General features: G+C 42.1%; 1 protein-coding gene across 2 annotated transcripts in view; it reads left to right on the forward strand.

The window, feature by feature from the left end:
• The first annotated feature begins 1,338 nt into the window (after nt 1-1,338).
• Nucleotides 1,339-19,369, forward strand: part of timm50 (translocase of inner mitochondrial membrane 50 homolog) — a 71,157-nt gene continuing 53,126 nt past the window's right edge. For both annotated transcript variants that reach the window (XM_080732215.1, XM_080732216.1), the window contains exons 1-3: nt 1,339-1,548; nt 6,906-7,056; nt 10,895-10,926. In XM_080732215.1, the coding sequence (XP_080588341.1) occupies nt 1,345-1,548; nt 6,906-7,056; nt 10,895-10,926 (387 nt within the window). In that variant the 5' untranslated portion in view covers nt 1,339-1,344. The remainder of the gene's footprint in view (nt 1,549-6,905; nt 7,057-10,894; nt 10,927-19,369) is intronic.

Below are 19,369 nucleotides of genomic sequence, written 5' to 3' on the forward strand. Positions count from 1 at the left end.
TCATACATTTTGACAAGTGACGTAACGTTCTAACGAAGGTCAACGCTTTCTGAATCCGACTCGCCTGGGAACAATTCACTTTGCAGGTTGTACATCCGGTCTGGAACGGATACGGAAACGGCACGAATGGGACTACGCGTGTGTATTTGCAAATCACCAGATACAGTAGGCGGGCTATAAACCGGATCTGAGCACTGAGCAGTGAACAGGAACCCAGTTTACTGCGGAAAGCCCTGGTAACGCAGACTCGCTCTGATTGGACCAGACGGCCTTCTCCCCGCTCCGATTGGACCACACTCCCCGAGGACCGCCCCGCCTGCCCTCTGATTGCAGCCGGCCGCCTGCCACTCGAGCAGACCGACCAATCAGCTCGGTTTGTCCTTTGTTTTTCCGCTCAGGAGCCCTCCTCGCTTCGTCGTGCTACGGTGCCGTGCGCCGACCTATAGCAGACCTACAAGCCCACGACACGTCGCTTCCGCGACGCGTCTTGGGCTTGTAGATCTGCTATAGCTCGGCACGCGACCCCGTTGTACGACCGAACATAACACTCTACCCTCCCCCTATGGGAGGGTATTTTTTGCAGGTCTTTCAGTTGGAGTGTATCAAAAAAGCAACTGGGTTAAGTAGCACCGTTGGTCTGACCAGTTTAACATTCACCAATCACCAGGTTAGCATTCACCAGCTTCGGCACTTTGCAGATATAAATTATAATATTTTAAAACATATAGGCTACATAAACCACTTTAGCCCTATTTTATACTGTGGCTATTAACATCGCGACGCGTTGTGAGTTCGTAGATCTGCTATTTTCAAACATTTTGTACTTTTACTTTTGGTACTTTAAGTACATTGTTGCCAAATCTTTCATTCTTTTACTCAAGCACATTTTGAATTCTGGACTTTTACTTGTAACAGAGTATTTCTACATTGCAGTATCGATACTTTTACTTAAAGTAAAATATGTGAGTACTTTTTCCACCACTGTCTGATGTTAGGGTTAAGGTCATGTCTAGGTGTGTCTCCGTCCCCCCGACTTTCGGCCAGAGGCGTCAATTGGGTATGGCAAGCTATGGCAGCTGCCATACCTTGGCTACAGGGGAAAATAATTAAATATACTGTAATCGTGCCTGTTTCTAAGGTATGGCAACATGACTGGTGTCTTACTAGTCATGTTGCCATACCTTAGCTTTTTGTGAACTGACGCCACTGCTTTCAGCACCTCCGCGCAGCCAATCACAAGCTTCCGCTGCCTTAACCCGGTTGCTTTTCTGACACAATCCGACTGAAAGACCTGCAAAAAAACACTGTCCCTCCCCCCTATCGGCGGTGTTTGCTCCATCCAACATGTCGGCCTCGGCTCTGCTCCCCATGTGTGTCCGAGCGACCAGCGGCCTGCTGCGCTGCCGCGGCGGCCCGGCCGGCAGGCTCCTGTTGCGGGCGGCGTCCACCGACAAGCCGCCGGCGGCCCCGGAGTCCGGGAGCGGCGGCCTGGCGCAGCAGATCCTCCAGGAGAAACTCCAACAACAACAGCAGCAACAGCAGAGTCAGGTGAGGACTGGAGGAGGAGGAGGAGGACCGGGCTGGAGGCGTGTCATGGGGGGATCTTCAAAATAGTGTCTGCGCCGTCTCTCTTGGTGGTCCGTACATCCGCGCAAACGTTCATATTTCGAATATAAAGTACTTATTCCATGGCTGCGGATGTTGCGGTTATGTACGGCCCCTCAGATGTACCCGTATATTCCGTAGTGTTCACTAAAAATACATCTACATTCGAGTGGAGGCCATTCTCCATTTGCTTTAAACCAGTGTTTCTCAAACCTTTGCATTTCAAGGTCTCCCCTTAACTCTGACAGTTGTATACTGTCAGAGTTACAGACTTGTATGGGACAATTTAGACCCCCATAAAGGAACACACAAAGTCAGCTAGAATCCACTTTGAGAACCACTACTCAGGAAAGCCTGGCGAGGTTAGAGAACCACTGCTTTAAACTGCGTGACCCTATCGGTTAGGACGTGTATTGCACTCTGATAACGTTATGAGTCTAAGAGATAATTTCCACCGATCGGATTAAAATGATCTTTATTGATCAATACGCAACATACGGGTACTTCTGATGAGCCGTGCATACTTGCAACATCCGATACCATAGGGTGAGCACTTTATATTTGAGATCTGAACGTTTATGCAGACGCACAGACCAAAAAAGGAATACAGCGCAAACACTGTTCGAAGATCTTCCAAGACGGCCATGACAGATGACCGTCTTTGCGATCCAAGGCTAGGTTTGGTGTGCGGGGTGTTCCGCGGTGTGGGGCTGTGCCTGTGCGGGGTTGTGCCTGTGCGGGGTAGCGCGGCCGCCCGCCCGCATCGGATGTGGCCGTCACTTTAAAACGAGCGTCCCCCAGTTGGAAAAGCCTGAATGAATTTACCTGGGAGGTGATGCTAACAGGCTAACTGGCTAGTCAGTGTTCAGAATGATGCTGATTGATTGACAGGGACTGACATGTTGACATGCTTGATCCCTGCTTACACAGTGTCACCTGGCCCAATGTCAACACATGTCATGGACCTGTCTGGTTCTGATTCTGTCAGCTAGTCGCCTCAGACAGAGACAGGTTGTACCTTCTGTAGCCTACCCATACACACACACACACACACACACACACACACACACACACACACACACACACACACACACACACACACACACACACAACCCAGTAGCCTACTAGTGGTAGCATGTTTGTCAACGTTGGTTTGAGGACCTTGTATTATCATGTCATATTTCATCATGTCAGTGTTGTGTTGTTTTCTGGATGTGTTTAAATCAGACTGTTGGACCTCATGGTGTGCACAGTTTCTGAAGGTCAGAGAAGCTTCTAGCCCGAGACTTAGGAAGGGGATTTGATCAGTTCCAATTCTGCTGACAGATTCAAATGTTTTAATAACCAACAATCTTCTTTCTTTAGTTAGCCTCAGAAACCTAGGCTTATTTTGGCGATCATGATGAAGTAAATATGATTTGCTATATCGAGGACAAACTTTGTTTATTAGTAGTAGTCTACCTGGCTGAGATGGAGCCAATGCTGAAACATTTTGTCCTGTCTAAACTAACATTAAGTTAACACATATCAAGTTCTATGTTTATTTCATAAAGCTTAATGTATAGGACACCTGCTGGTCCCTTAAAATTTTAATGATTATGATTTATACATTTCAATTCTGATTACTTCATTTTTATGGGTACCAGGCAGGTACCCAGCGATTTAGATTTGGTACTTCCTACATGGATTTCTGGTACAATTTCCATTTTTGGATCTTAGGCTGATGTTTTGACTGCCATGTTGTGAAATAAATTTGACCGTCATTTTAGTTTTGAATGGTTTGAAAGCTTGGAATATGTTTGCCTATAATGACATGCCCAAATGGGGACACCAGGTTCAACGTGGTGAAAAATGTGGACACGTGGACCTATGTAAATGATGGAATAAACCCATGAAATGTAACAATGTGTACATTCTGTAACACAAATCCAGTGGTGGAAGCTGTGTTGTTTCACACGGTGAAGGAATGGTGGATACAACCCAAGCCCTGAAATACCTGTCTTCTGTGTCTCAAAGAATGGCTGTATATGGAATGTCAACCATAGTCGAGCCCCACTAGCCTAGCACAGCTAAACAATCCACCCATGTTAAAACAATATACTGCAGTTAGTTAGCTGCATTAGTATATCGTCTGGCCAAGCCAGGCTAGAGCCCCAGGCCACCTGCTTCATTCAACAATCTATGAAAACTGACTATCTGGATAACTTGATTCCTACAGATTTTAATTTTGGCAGCACATTTTTAATTTAGTTTAGTCATATTTCAGCTATCTGAAATGTTGTTGATGGTGTCGTAATGCCTGATTTTACACTTGGTTGCATGCTGAAAAGTGCCGATCTACGTCTCACATCTAAGCAACACCCCAACATAAAATGCCTTATCTTTTAGTTCTACTGGTTCTCTTCTCCCTCCCCTCAGTCACTTCCTTATCATTTTAGGTTTTTATTAGTCTATACAAAATTGTCAGTATTTTTAGTCTTTGTTTTAGTCATCATAGCTTAGTTCAGGGGTCTTCAACGTTTTCAGGCCAAGGACCCCTTAGTTGAGAGAGAGATGAAGCAGGGACCGCCACAACCTTATCATAGAGTCCATATAGTTTCATTGATTGACAGCACGATCATCAGTGTATTTTGTAGGGAGCGCTTCGCTGTTTCTACATGTCACCTTTTCGACACCCAACTCTAACCCTTACCCTAACCTCTGTGGGGTGAGTCGCTAACCCTCCGATGATTATCGTTCGAAAGAGCGAGATTTTACCCATTTTGTATTTATTAAAATATCATTCTCCACTTTTCCACAAGATATGACACAGAGCACCATGTCTGTTTGCGACAAGACAACACTCACAGCGGCATTAAACCTAGCTAAAACTTCTTCAATGAGTGTATACGACTATACGAAGTCACAAGCTGGCACCCTGTGATTGTGTATGTGGTCATTGAAGGAAGTTTTCATGTGTTGGGGATCTTTGTGATGTGTGGTACTTAGGGCTGACCCAAAAAAATCGAATATTCGAAGCTTCGTTCGAAGGCACGGTATTCGAATTTGAAAAAATAAATTCGAATAATCGGCCGCGGCCGTTTGTCCTTTGGGGGGGCCGCGTGCCTTAGCTTGCATGCGCCTCGCTCCACTCTAGCGTGATAGCGTCACCCCCTTCTCACACACATGTTAACATTAATAACAAGCCAACAACAACAACAAGAGCATGCATGAAGCCATCAGAATGGTCGCCGATGAAGAAAAGAAAAGAAAAGACAGCGCGCTGTCACATATGTGACACCAATGTCTGAGTAACATCACCCAATGCAACTATGCGATGCAGTCACATTTCTTTGCCAAACCATTGTCGGTGTAACATCCATGCATGCGGTTGCTGTCTTCCACACGCTGACAGACACACAACTCAACGCAAGGAAACAAACAGGGAACATTGGATTTTACAGAACGGACCCGTCAGCGTCGATCCCGTTTTAAAGAGGAAAAAAGAGCTTAAAACCAACTTGCTAGGGTTACGTTGTCGTGGTGTTGATGATGACAAGTTTATATCGGATCTGCAAGCTCACTAGTCGCGCCCGCATAGAGTGCGTTCACTGCGTTGTCTGAGCCTGACTGTCAGCTTTCGGTTGACGAGTGTGGAACGTTAAACAGACACACAGTGCAATTATTTACTATAAAATCTACTATTACATTTGCGTGTACAGTAGCCTACACCTTGGGACTTGGGAGTTAATCTGTTTGTTATATAAGGCTCTTGAGTCGCGCTGCAGTGTTTGCTGTTGCAGCCGCGATGTGTTACATTACAGACGTGATGTGATTATGTCAATCCTACTGTACTGCAAAAACACTTTTCTTTAATATAGAAAACATTCGTATCATAGACTATTCTTCTTCCTCGTTGTATTGTTGTATTTAATGAAAATAGGGAGCTTTATTATGAGGAAAAAACTGGTGTGTTTTCCCTTTTAAAATTGGGTAAATCGCGCATTTTTAAACACATTTCCTTAACGGTTATCACTTATGTAACCGATAAACTTTTGCTCCCCCCCCCCCCCGTCGCCCCGTCACCGAAGCTTCGAAGTTCGAAAAGAAAAATCGAACGAGCTTCGATTTTGAAAAATGCAATCGAAGGTCAGCCCTAGTGGTACTTCTTGGTGAAGTTGGCCATTAAGCACTGGTTCGTTCTCTGCCTTTAGAGAGGTTTGCATAAGAAAGGCACTCAATCCAGAGTCTTACTCAATCTCATTTTATAGTTAAATTCACTTATCTCACTGTGTTGGCGATGTGAGGTCTGTGTTTTATTCACGTTTCTTCTGGAACCTTTTGTTATCCAGAGACTTGATATGGTTTGAGTTACAGTATTATGTTGACATACTTGGTTACTGTGTGTTTACACACAGTGGCCTGCATGAATGTCGAATTGAATATTTTATTAGACAAAAATGTAGCACAAGTACAGTCAAAACACCCCAAAAAAGTCCTTGTGGCCTTGTTTCCGTTGGAGGTCTTGGTATTCAATTCATCAACATATAAAGTATCATAAACATTCAATATCTTCACAAGTATAAAACGTATGTACATAATAGGGGTAAAAAGGTGGGGTAAAGTCTATGGGAGAAGTGATAACTACCTCCGCCTTTGGCCTCCAGAAAGGTGAATTTAATACAACTTATACAATTGGGGTGGTTGTATTGATCTTCTATTAAATGGTAAATGGTGCATTGTCCATATATTCACCCATTCATACACTGATGGCAGAGCACCAACCTGCTCACCAGGAGCAACTAGGGTTTCAGTCAGAGTCTTGCTCAAGGACTATTCAACACTAACTCTGGAGGAGGCCCAGGATCAAACTGGGAACCCTTGGGGTCAAACTGGGGGCCATGTTCTAAGAAGGCAACTCTACCCCTGAGCCATTACTGGGAAGAAAAAAAAAAGAAAAAAAAATATATATAGAATAGAAAAATAGAAGAGTATAAAATGCAACAGTATCAGTATCGGAACAACTTTAGACTCGTTGAGCAAATCGCTGCACTTCTTAAAACAAAATATCTGTCAAATTGGTGGTCTGCACACACCCAAACATGTATCATGGCTTGGCTAAACTGTGTGTGTGTGTGTGTGTGTGTGTGTGTGTGTGTGTGTGTGTGTGTGTGTGTGTGTGTGTGTGTGTGTGTGTGTGTGTGTGTGTGTGTGTGTGTGTGTGTGTGTGTGTGTGTGTGTGTGTGTGTGTGTGTGTGTGTGTGTGTGTGTGTGTGTGTGTGTGTGTGTGTGTGTGTGTGTGTGTGTGTGCGCGCGTGCAGGGTCCTCCTCCAGATGAAGGCTCCCAGGGCTCTACAGGAGGAGAGGAGAAGCAGAAACAGAAGGAGAACACGGCCTACGCTAAGAAGATGCTGCTACGACTCACAGGCCTCATGGCCATGGGAGGAACTGTGGGCATGGTCTACATCTTTGGTCAGTGCATTTCATTTAACACTGGAGGAACTGTGGGCATGGTCTACATCTTTGGTCAGTACATTTCATTTAACACTGTGGGCATGGTCTACATCTTTGGTCAGTACATTTCATTTAACACTGTGGGCATGGTCTACATCTTTGGTCAGTACATTTCATTTAACACTGTGGGCATGGTCTACATCTTTGGTCAGTACATTTCATTTAACACTGTGGGCATGGTCTACATCTTTGGTCAGTGCATTTCATTTAACACTGTGGGCATGGTCTACATCTTTGGTCAGTGCATTTCATTTAACACTGTGGGCATGGTCTACATCTTTGGTCAGTGCATTTCATTTAACACTGTGGGCATGGTCTACATCTTTGGTCAGTGCATTTCATTTAACACTGTGGGCATGGTCTACATCTTTGGTCAGTACATTTCATTTAACACTGTGGGCATGGTCTACATCTTTGGTCAGTGCATTTCATTTAACACTGTGGGCATGGTCTACATCTTTGGTCAGTGCATTTCATTTAACACTGTGGGCATGGTCTACATCTTTGGTCAGTACATTTCATTTAACACTGTGGGCATGGTCTACATCTTTGGTCAGTGCATTTCATTTAACACTGTGGGCATGGTCTACATCTTTGGTCAGTACATTTCATTTAACACTGGCGGAAAGTAACCAAGTACATTTACTCAGGACCCGAACCACAGTTTGAGAACCACTGGTCTAGAAGAGAGTAAACTTTCCGTCTTAAGACAAATTAAAGAACCGAAAAAGTACCTAAATCAAAGCACTGGGTCTTTTAAGGTCCTGCATCCAATGAGAAGTTGGAGATGGTTGGAACTAGCATGACTGCTTACTTCAGTTCATTGCACTTCTTTAATCAGATTGAAATGATCTCACATGTGTTGTAGCCATATTAACTCATTTACTACCAGGTTTAAATTAATGTGATTTTATAAGCCCACACCACCGGGCTGTAACCGTATTTTCGTCCGGGCTATACCAAGCCTTTTCACCCGCGTCAGTGCGTACGCTGGGCGTGCACACGTATGCGCGTTTTGAAAGATCCAGTATATATCAATGATGATCGGCTACACCAGGCTCACGGATAGCGCGAGCCCCGGATACGCATGCTGTAAAAATAGGATCGGTTCTATTTTGTGTGCGCGTGTATGCGTTTTGTACACAAACTCCCTGGTCGCCCCCACATATACTCCCTCCCTGGTGTAGCCAGGGTCTTTTTTTTTTTTTTTTTTTTTTTATAGCTAGATACATTGTTTTTTGTATTTTCCCTGTCAAAGAAGCACATATAAACGATAAATAAATAAATACATAAATAAATAAATACAAATCTAATGTACATTTTTATAATCAAATTTAGCAGCACTTATGAGTGGTGCGTCAAGGCTGCTGTGGCCATGCAGTTCTGTTTTGAGGGGCATACAGCCAAACTGAGTGGCCATGGCCTTGGATGGCACCATTTTTCTGTCTACCCACTCTTGTGTCTCAGAAGACAGAGGAGTAGGCCTGTCACAATTATTACATAATCGTATAATCTTAATTATTGACATAAGGGGCCGCATAGCTGAATGGTTAGGGAGCCCTCCTGGGGAACCAGAGCCCCTGGTTCCATTCCCAGCCAGGGTAGCAATATCGATGTGTGTCCCTGAGCAAGACTCTTAACCCCTAATTGCTCATGCGCTCCTTGTGGGCAGCAAATCAGCTTGGTTGAGCTGAAAATACAGAATTTCCCCTCGGTAGGAAGTAGGTAACTATTATTATTATTGTTATTATTATTATTATTAATCACAATTATTTTGTCAGAATCGCCATAATCGTTTCCATGTTGAAAAAGGTTGCGACGCGTTGCGAGCTTGTAGATCGTCTATTTCCACTATCAATGTTCTTTTTTTAAGTATAATGTTGTCAAATATGTCAGTCATTTCTTTGTATATTTAGGACTTCAAAGCCTACAAGCCAAACAGGAATGCAATTGTCAACAACAAAAACACAATTAACTCTTTAATCACAATTATTTGAGTGACAATCGTCATATAAAATGTCATACTGTAATCGTGACAGCCCTACAGAGGAGGGATGTGCACAATTCAGAAACCTGCATTTCACATTGTTGGTTACTGGACTGTGTCCACACACCACAGGCCTCCACGCTATCTTTTAATGAGCATTATTACGCGGCTTGGTTCAATGCTTGATTCTGATTGGTCAATGGCTGAATTCAGAGGCGTGCTATTTCTGGATAATGGCCCGATAACAGACCACTGTCTAATCAAAGACTCAGTCAGAGCACCTGCTGCACACTGCTTGATTTTGTGCTGTATCTATCTAACATGACAACCATGTAAATAAATCACAATGTCATTCACAACTAAATGTTGCTCTCAAGAATGTTTTAGAAAACATTTGAATTTGAATGTATTATTACTAGGGATGGGACGATATGAACAATTCATATCACAATTATTGTGGTGAAAGAAATCGCAATTTACGATATTATCGTGATAATCAAAATCCATTATCCCGGGGCGGAACATTTTCCAAAGAATTTAACTAAACCAAAGAATTTTCCAAAGACTTTTGAGAGATTGAAAAAAAAGACTGTATCAAGTACGTATATTATAAGTACCTTTTACCAATAGAGGGTTTAAGTGGTACTGGATATGCAGCTCGGCAAATAAAAAAGTGAATTGAACCCAGTGCATGACGGAGGACGATATCACGATAAATTGAATCTCCACGATACGATTATTGTGAGGTTTTTCTTATCACGATAAACGATAATATCGCTTATCGTCCCATCCCTAATTATTGCGCATAAGTGTCTAATCAATCTGTTGGGTTTTATTTCTCAACAATGACCGGCTGGGCATCGATTATCCCTTGCTTAGCAAGGACCAGTTATGAAGACTAGGTTGAAAATGGGAAAAGTGCTCCCTTTTAAGATAGCTTATTTCATGGCGAGCTACAAAGCCTGAGGACGGTCTGCACGTCCGAAACATATTTTCTTCTACATTAAAATAACTTCTCTTGAACGTGCTAGTAGCAGTGTGCGACTATACCTTTTTATTGATATTGTTTAGTGTTTGTCGCCTACTCACTTGCGTTAAACTGATCTGGGTGTGTGGAAGTTCTAGTAACTCGAACCTCCGCATTTTATTGTGGCTCACCATTGAACTAGAATCTAGTTCAATAGAGCTATACAATAATGTGTATGCAGAACAGTGTTACATGCAATGCAGAGTAACACAAACACGTTTCTCTGCCTTGAGTACTACAAGTAATAAAAGGGGTAGAGCTCAGGGGTAGAGTTGCCGTTTCACAGGGGGTCTCGCCTGTGATGAATAACTAACTATGCCTCTGAGTCTGGCCTCCTGAAAGGTGAATTATCAGAGCAGCCTTGAAGCGGCCCAGTGAGCTACATGTCTTAAGGGAAACAGTCAAGGAATTCCACACTTGAGTGGCAGTATTGTAGAAGGAGAATTTACCCATATTTGTGCTATATGTTTGTATGTATTATGGGTGAATGCACAATCTCTGTAAAGTGCCTTGGATAAAGGCACTAAATAAATGCACCATTTACCATTTATGATTACAAACACTTGAACACATGCACAATATGACCACTAGATGGCACTACGACGCTTATAAATGAAAGAGCCAAACCTTTTAGCATCTTCTGAATGATACCTGTTAACATTAAGTTGCGCCACCATAGCTTAAAAATCACCTTGAGTTTTCTAAAAGCATTTTAGTTATTATATGCCTATTGTTGACTGCACTTTGAACTCACATATCTCTCTCTGCTGTTTATCTTACAGGCAGTAATTCAGTGGATGAACAAGGAAACATGGTATGTATCACCTACACGCTGTTACACCATTCATCATCTCATCACTGTCAGGTGGAAACCTTGTATGTCCAAAGAAATAAGCGAGAGTGTTTCAGTGTTTTGAATGTAGTTATTATTTAGTTACAAACATAATACTTTTCATTGGTTCATTTTAATTTAATCTAAACCATGGGCGGCTGTGGCTCAGGAAGTAGAGTGGGGTGGCCAATGATCCGTGGGTCGGCGGTTCACATCCCAGCTACTCCTGTCTACATGTCGAAGTGTCCTTGGGCAAGACACTGAACCCTGCGTTGCCTCCAATGGTGTTAGCTTGACAGTTGCCACCATTGGTGTGTGAATGTGGGAAGTGAGGACGCTGGCGTTGACTGTTCGCCGCTTCACCTCCCAATGTATGAATGAATGGACCATTGTAAGCGCTTTGAGTTCGCAACTTGCTTAGAAAAGCGCTATAAAAATGCAATTCATTATTATTATTATTATTATGGGTGGGCAATTATTTTTTCCATGGGGCCACATGAACAACAGAACATATTGTGGAGGGCCGGGCCAAAAGGCAGTGCTCCCCGCAAACTAAACACACGGCTTTACCTCCGACCTCATTAAATAAATACTTAGCAGTCCAATTTTTGTTGAAAACCCAGCATTCAGCATCGACTTTTCTTGTTTTAGCCACTTTAGCCATTTTTGATGGGTAAGGTAAGGCAGGTCGTCTTGACGTGTGACCAGTCTGACCACCTGCTTGTTATTGAGATAACAATCCAATGATTGGATTGCATCCATATGTACATGAACGAAAAACATCAAAATAAAAGCAATGCAGCTTTAGTCCATGCATAAGGTGTGTGTGTGTGTGTGCAAAGTTTGGCATTGATAGGGCCAATGGTGGCAGAGATATGACTAGGGCAAAAGTGTGACTTTTCAGGCCTGGTTTGAAAGCAGTCTGTGATCGACTTTTTTAAGGGATGACGTAAAAAAAAAAGAATCCCGCCAATGTGAAGTGAGCGGTGGCCGTGCTTGCATAACGTATTCAATTGGTAATTGGTGATGTAATACAGGCTACACACACACACATTGCTATGGCAAAACGCTGAGGAAAAAGACTAGGATATAGGTCTAGGATGTAATTGGTGATGTAATATGGCTACACACACACACACACAAACACACACACACGTATTTCTATGGCAGAACGCTGAGGAAAACATATTGCTATGGCAAAACGCTGAGGAAAAGTGGCTACAGACAGGTCTAGGATGTAATTGGTGATGTAATATGGCTACACACACACACACACACACACATATTGCTATGGCAAAACGCTGAGGAAAACACATTGCTATGGCAAAACGCTGAGGAAAAGTGGCTACAGACACACGCACAGCCACTCTATGGAGCGGTTTACCACCGCTCAAAAAATAGGAATAGGAATCTCTTATTCAACTTTTCAACTATTGAAGATTTCTGATCAATATTTAGAGTTGCATCGTGGCAAGATGAATGCACAACATAAACCTTCTACCACAGTGTCGTTTTGCTTCAAGTAAAACGGAGCTCCACAGGAAAACAGTATGTGTGATCTCAGTGGCATCTGTGTGTCTGTCTGTGTGTCTGACAGAGAAGAATCAAGGACGCGTGTCTCTTCTCGTGGCCACAGAGTTCTCGCGACCACAGAAGTGGCAGCAGCATACTTTTCATCTAGCCGTGACGTGTGGCTCATGTCACCTATTAGGGCCGTAAGTACGGGAAAGGAGAGGTGACTTCAAACAGGCACACTTGTAGCACTTTGCATGTCTATGGAGTTACGAGGCCTTCTAAAAGCAGCCGTACTCGTCGGCTAGATGTGATCCCAACGCTCACTTCAGAGGCACACTTATGTCACCTTTAAGCCATTTAGGCCTAGAATTATTGAATGCTTTAGCTATTGAAAAATAGCAGATATACAAGCTCACAGCAAGCTTGTAGATCTGCTATTTTTGAAAAATCATGACGATTTGTGCAAATCTTTGAATGTATATATTTTTTTAAAGCGAACATTTGTAACTCAAATATTTGCTTCTGGGGTGTCCCTGATACAATATTATTTTGAGATGGGGGTCCATGGCCAAATACATATAATTTTGGGGGTCCTTCACATGAAAAAGTTTGAGCACAGCCGACATCGAAACATATCTTTTGCAAAAACTCTAGAAGGATTCAGAAGACACTTATAGAATTGGGTAAAAATATTTAAAGAATTAAACACATTTTCAAGATTTTTCAAAAATAGCCGATATACAGAGTGCCGCGCTGTGAGCTTGTATATCTGCTATTTTTCAACAGTTAAAGCATTACATAATTCTAGGCCTAAATGGGGTAAATTACGTGTGGATGAAGAGTGGTGTTGCTGAGTGGATGTGAATTTGGGGTGGAGGAATCACCTTACACAGGCTAATGAACTGCCTTCACATAATTAGGAAAGCTTCCTTCACTGTAATGGCGTAGCACTTCGAAAACCCACCAAAAAGGCGCCTGAGAGCTCGCTTTGTTGCACACGCAGGTTTGCGCGCTACTAGGTCACAGTGGGACGAGAGAATGCACGGGGACAAACTTTGTTGGTGGCCAGAGCAGGATTTCTTTATTTCTTTATGGAGTATATCGTACGTGCTCTGCCAGTGAGAATGGCTGACTTTATTTACATGGAGCGGCTAGGGATGGGCGATAAGTGATATTATCGTTTATCGTGATAAAAACACTCACCATAATCGCATCGTGGAGATTACATTTATCGTGATATCGTCCTCCGTCATGCACTGGGATCAATTCACCTTTTATTTGCCCAGCTGCATATCCGGTACCACTCACGTTGTGAGCTTGTAGATCGGCAATTTCTTGGCACATGTTCTGCACCAGGATAATGGATTTTGATTATCGCGATAATATCGTAAATCACGATTTCTTTGGTCACAATAACCGTGATATGAAATTTTCATATCGTCCCATCCCTCGGAGCGGCATGAATTCAGCGTCTGTGCACTTATCCTTGCGCGTCTGGCGGGTTCCATGCATAATGTTGGCTTGACAATGGATGCTGAAGTGTTGAGAATTACTGCCAACTGAAACCCTCTCCCAGAACAGCTGTTCACATTCTCTCGTGTGTAGGGCTGTCACGATCATGTCATTTTAGTAGACTATTATGCAATTAATGATTGAATTGTTTTGGGGATTGAACATTGGAACATGTTGAAAAAAGGGTTAGGGTTAAAAAACACATCTTTGTAATTACATGGAAAATATACTGTATGAGAGGAATTAACTGATTTTATTTCCATAGCATAAAAGGCTGTGTCATTTTTGTTCAATTATGTTCCGATGTTCAATGCTAAAAACACAATTAAATCATTATTAGCAATAACACATTTCAGATCATGACTGTACAATCTTTTTCATTCTTTTTTTTTTCAGAGTAGGCTTCAGGGCAGGCTTTGGATGGGACGATGTGAACATTTCCTGTCACGATTATTGTGACCAAAAATGTACGATATCATCGCGATAATCAAAATATCCCCGATATAATAACGATTGTCGTCCCATCCCTAGGGTGTGTGTGTACAGTATGTGTATGTGTTGTCACAGGCCTGTCTGTCCCGCGCATCTGTCCCCTTCAAAGGACACGGCCAGTGAGCCTTCAAAGCACTCTGGAACACAACACTGTCACATGGCTTTTGTCATGTGTTCAGAGCTGTGAGCCTGGGAAACTTGGAGTACTTGAAAGTAGCCCCCCTCGCACACGCACACACACACGCACACACACACACACACACACACACACACACACACACACACTCCGGTAGGTTTAATTGTACCCATGAAAGAGCACACTTCGTTGACAATTACATTTCTGTTTGGCTTGTAGGCTTTGAAGTTGCACATGGCAGATATGACGCAGAACCTACCTACCGAAATTACTGACATATTTTACAACTTTCTACTTAAAAAACAACATTGATAGTGGATATAGCCGATCTACAAGCTCACAACGCGTCGCATTGTAAATCTACTATTTCCAATTTGTTTTTACTTTAAAAAAATATATATATATGAAAAATGTTCAACGATTATGAAAAAGAATCGCGATTATGTCAAATAATTGCGATTAGAGGATTATGTAATAATTGTAACAGCCCTACTAACGAGCCCTAGGTCCATGTTGAAGGACACACTTGTCACGTAGGTGTGACCACCAGGCTTGTGCCGGTCGTCTGACAGTTGTCTCTGGGAGAAAGGTTGGAAGCCTTGAAGTGACACACTCACCACTCAGGTTGTCCTGTACCGTCTGGCTTTGTCCCAGGGGGGCAGGCGTCAGGATTTAAAATGAAGCAACACGGTTACTGAAAGTTCCTAGTTGTGCTGTTCTGGTACCAGAAGCAACATGTTCTCCATTCCATTCTATTCCCCCAAACTTTTAAATTTGATTTTCTTACCTTAATAATCATACCCTGCCAAAAAGACGTTTTCTATAATAAAAACGTCTTTTTAACTATGGACCTCCCTGCCAGACGTCTTCTGGACGTCTTTAAAAAAAAAAATGTTTTGAAAAAAATGTTTTTGAAAAAAAAAAATTGGACCTCCAACAGTGTACTAGGCATGATTGCGATCGCGAAATTGCATGTTTAACCCCCATACCAACCACATCTTTCAAACATGGCAGCCATGTTTTTGTTTGAAAGCTGTGAAAAGCATGCACATGCATAGTGCATGATCTGTGCACAAATGTGTGCACCAGCGTGCACACTATTTTTTTAACCCTTTGTTGGCGAACCGGCAATATAAGAGGTCCCCACTCTAAATATGGCACCGACTGAGTTGTTAATAAACATTGTCATAAGTACTTAATGGTTCCTGTCGCTAGTTTAAAGCCTCGTTTCAATCACCATGATATGTGTTTTGTGAAAATATGGTCCAATTTATGTTTATATTTGATGTTATAGCAGGGTATGCTGTAGGAGGGGCTTGTGATCATAGGCTTGTGATGGTTCTTCTTTTTGTGCTTTATTCGGCAATTAGTGTATTTGTTTATTGCTAACAGTGTGCTAACACTGCTACATTATGAAAGCGATAATGTATGTCCAGTGGGTCATTATTGCGTAGCGGAGGTGCCAATAATCACCCTGAAGGGTTGATTATCCACCCAGCGCAACACGGCTCACCCTGGAAAACGTGTTAATCAAATAGAAACAATTTTCGGTTACTGCTTTGTCTATTTCTTGCTTCAAATGTTTTAAAAAACATAAATTTACTGTGTTAATGAATACCCAGCTCTGATTGATTGATTGAAGAATTTATTAGAAGTTTGCAATAGAAAAAAGTACAGTTTCATGACAGTACAAATCACTGGTACAAGGTCAACTAAAAGGAGATCCTAGAAAGCCGAGGCTTATTTCCACAGGAACCACACTTTAAAGGAGCTATAGTCAACTTTTTCTTGAAAAACGGATGCTATAATAAAAATAATGTTTCGAAAATATTTTATAAAAAAATAAGCTTCATATATGTGTTTCAATTAAAAAATGACCACAAAAAGCGTAAAATAATGATAAAATAATCATTTTGGCCCTTTGTTTACATTTACAGGGCCGGTACTTTGTTTACATCCTAGTCTGTAGACTAGGATGTCAGCCCTAGGGTTGCCACCCGTTCCGTATAATACGGAATCGTTCCGTATTGGACAATTAAAAGATGCGTTCCGTATTGAACCAATACGGAACGCGGTTTGTTCCGTATTTAACCAAATGCCCCATAAAGGTCTGTCACACAAACCTCAACACAGAATTTAACAATAATGAATGAAATAAAACACAGGAAAAGACAGCAAAAGGAGGGAGAGGCACGAAGGACCGCCTGTGAGGCGACTCGCAGTCGCTGAGGCTGTGGTGCGCTCTACGCTCTGCCTATAGTGGGGTTCCATGTACATGTCATTTTTGGTTTTCATTTTAAATTTGTGTTAAAGTTTATTTTTCACTTCCAATTTGTAGATTATGATCTATAGAACAATTTTGGTTCGAGTGTCAAGAGACTCAAGACAGTAGATTGTAGACAGTAGACACTTTATAAAATAGGCTATGCTCAGGTTTACTTTAGGCTAGTGAAGCCTATTCAGCCTAAAGTAAAAATGTTCAATGTTCATAAAATAGGCTATGCTCAGGTTTAGGCTAGTGAAGCCTATTCAGCCTAAAGTAAAAATGTTCAATGTTCATTACTAATAAAGCACTTTAAACTAGGCTATGCTCAGGTTCAGGCTAGTGAAGCCTATTCAGCCTAAAGTAAAAAATGTTTAATCTTCGTTGCTAATAAAGCACTTTAAACTTTAAGTATATGACTTAATGGTTTCTTGACTACCTTCTCTTTACTGACCACCAAGTGACCCAATACAAGAGCCAGGTTCAAATCATTCATACATTGCTTTATTTCATACAAAATTAACTTATTCATATTTTAGAAACAATTGGCCAAACTGCAAAACAATATAGGTTATACCATGTTGTGTGTTATAGTTATAACTATTCTATGCATTTCATGGGTTTGGGACTGCATTTATTCGCCGGCCGGCGGCTGTGCCACGCGCACGGAACGCACGCACCGCGTGCCCGGAAGAGGTGTTCCTTATTTCAATTTCTGAAAGGTGGCAACCCTAGTCAGCCCTACAATGAAAAAGTTGACTATAGCTCCTTTAAGTATCTCATATAACATTGAAAGACAGACGGATAGAACATAGTACTTTATCTAGGATAATATCAGTTTCAAAAGCATAACATCAAATACAAAAGGCAGAATACAAAGAAAAGGGGGGGGGGAGCATGGGGGCTTAGTCTATTTACAAGTCACGGGTAGCTGCTGTCTGAAGGTGACTTTTCATACCAATTTTGAAGGAGGCTAGGGATTTGCTCTCCTTTAGGGCTTGTGGAAGGGCGTTCCACATGTTGATGGTATAGCAGGAGAACGAGTTAGCGCCTTGTTTAGTGTTAAATCTACGCTGATGATGATTAGTGTAGCTGCCTCTGGTGTTGTGGTCGTGAACATCCTTGACCTTTAAGAAGTAGTTTGTCAGGTACATGGGAATCTTGGAGGTGTAGTGTATCTTGTACACCAGGCCCATTGCAAGATGCAATGGGCCTTCAATAAATAGCTCTGCTATTTATTGAAGCAATAAGCCACAAGAGGCATGTGGTTACCTGGTATTTTATAACGGCTGAGAGGCGTGGTGAGACATGAGGCGAAGCCGAGTGTCTCCAACCCTCTCAGCTGTTATAAATACAGGTAACCACATGCCTCACGTGACTTATTGCTTTTCTAAAACAGTTATAATGTGGCAACATGAAAAATCGTAGACATGTACCAATTAAAATGTTCTATTTCACTAATAATTCACTACAAGGTCTGCAAGAAAGTAGTTCCCAGCTACAAGAAAGTAGTCCCAGCTTTTTTGCCAACAACACAGGTGCAGATTATTGGTGCACTGTGGAACACTGTGGAAAGAAATAACGCACCTGTGTTTGATATAAACGGATTCAAGGTGTGGATAACAGTCTCATATACCACAGCAATTAAAGGGACACCAGCCAATCAGAATCAAGGAATGGAACTAACTAATGAACCTTTGTGCTGTATTTTATTCCTCAAGTTTAACACAAAATGAGATGTTTAACTTTGTTACCACTAGAGGGCATCCTACACCCTTTTTCTGCGGTGTGTGACTGTACTCTGAATATCACTGTTTAGTTATCTTTCTTCCATGAGCTTCTAGAGAAACCTGGGTTGCATGGGGGTGGGGGTGGTGGGGGGGGGGGGGGGGGTGTAGACTAAGACTATTATGTTGCACACTATCAGCACATGGTGCCTTTGACCAGACAACATGGGGAGTGGGTGAATTTAAACATGGCACAGCTGTGTATATTACAGTGTGAGAAAATAATGTCTGATTTATAGAATTGCTGAATGAACTTGCCATGGTCTGCTTTAGACTCTGTCTAGACCTCTTGGAAAGTTCCTTTGCATGTGCAGTTAACCATTGAAACCTGTGTGTGTGTGTGTGTGTGTGTGTGTGTGTGTGTGTGTGTGTGTGTGTGTGTGTGTGTGTGTGTGTGTGTGTGTGTGTGTGTGTGTGTGTGTGTGTGTGTGTGTGTGTGTGTGTGTGTGTGTGTGTGTGTGTGTGTGTCAACAAGTCGACTCAGTCGACTTCATTACACAAGTCGACTCCCACCAGAGGAAGTTGAAAAAAAATACGCGATTTTCACAATTTCTGCCTCTATATATTTGACAATTTGTACAATGTTTAATTTGTCATTTTAGAGGTATTAGAAAAGTCCTTAAATTGTCACTTTAGAAATGTGCAGATACCCTCTATACACTTAAACCTTCATGTTGGTTTGTTTACAGTTGAGTGAGAAAACAATGTTTCACATTAAGT

The sequence above is a fragment of the Nannobrachium achirus genome (genome assembly GCF_963921795.1).
Source record: "Nannobrachium achirus genome assembly, chromosome: 8".
In the NCBI taxonomy this organism is placed as follows: Eukaryota; Metazoa; Chordata; class Actinopteri; order Myctophiformes; family Myctophidae; genus Nannobrachium; species Nannobrachium achirus.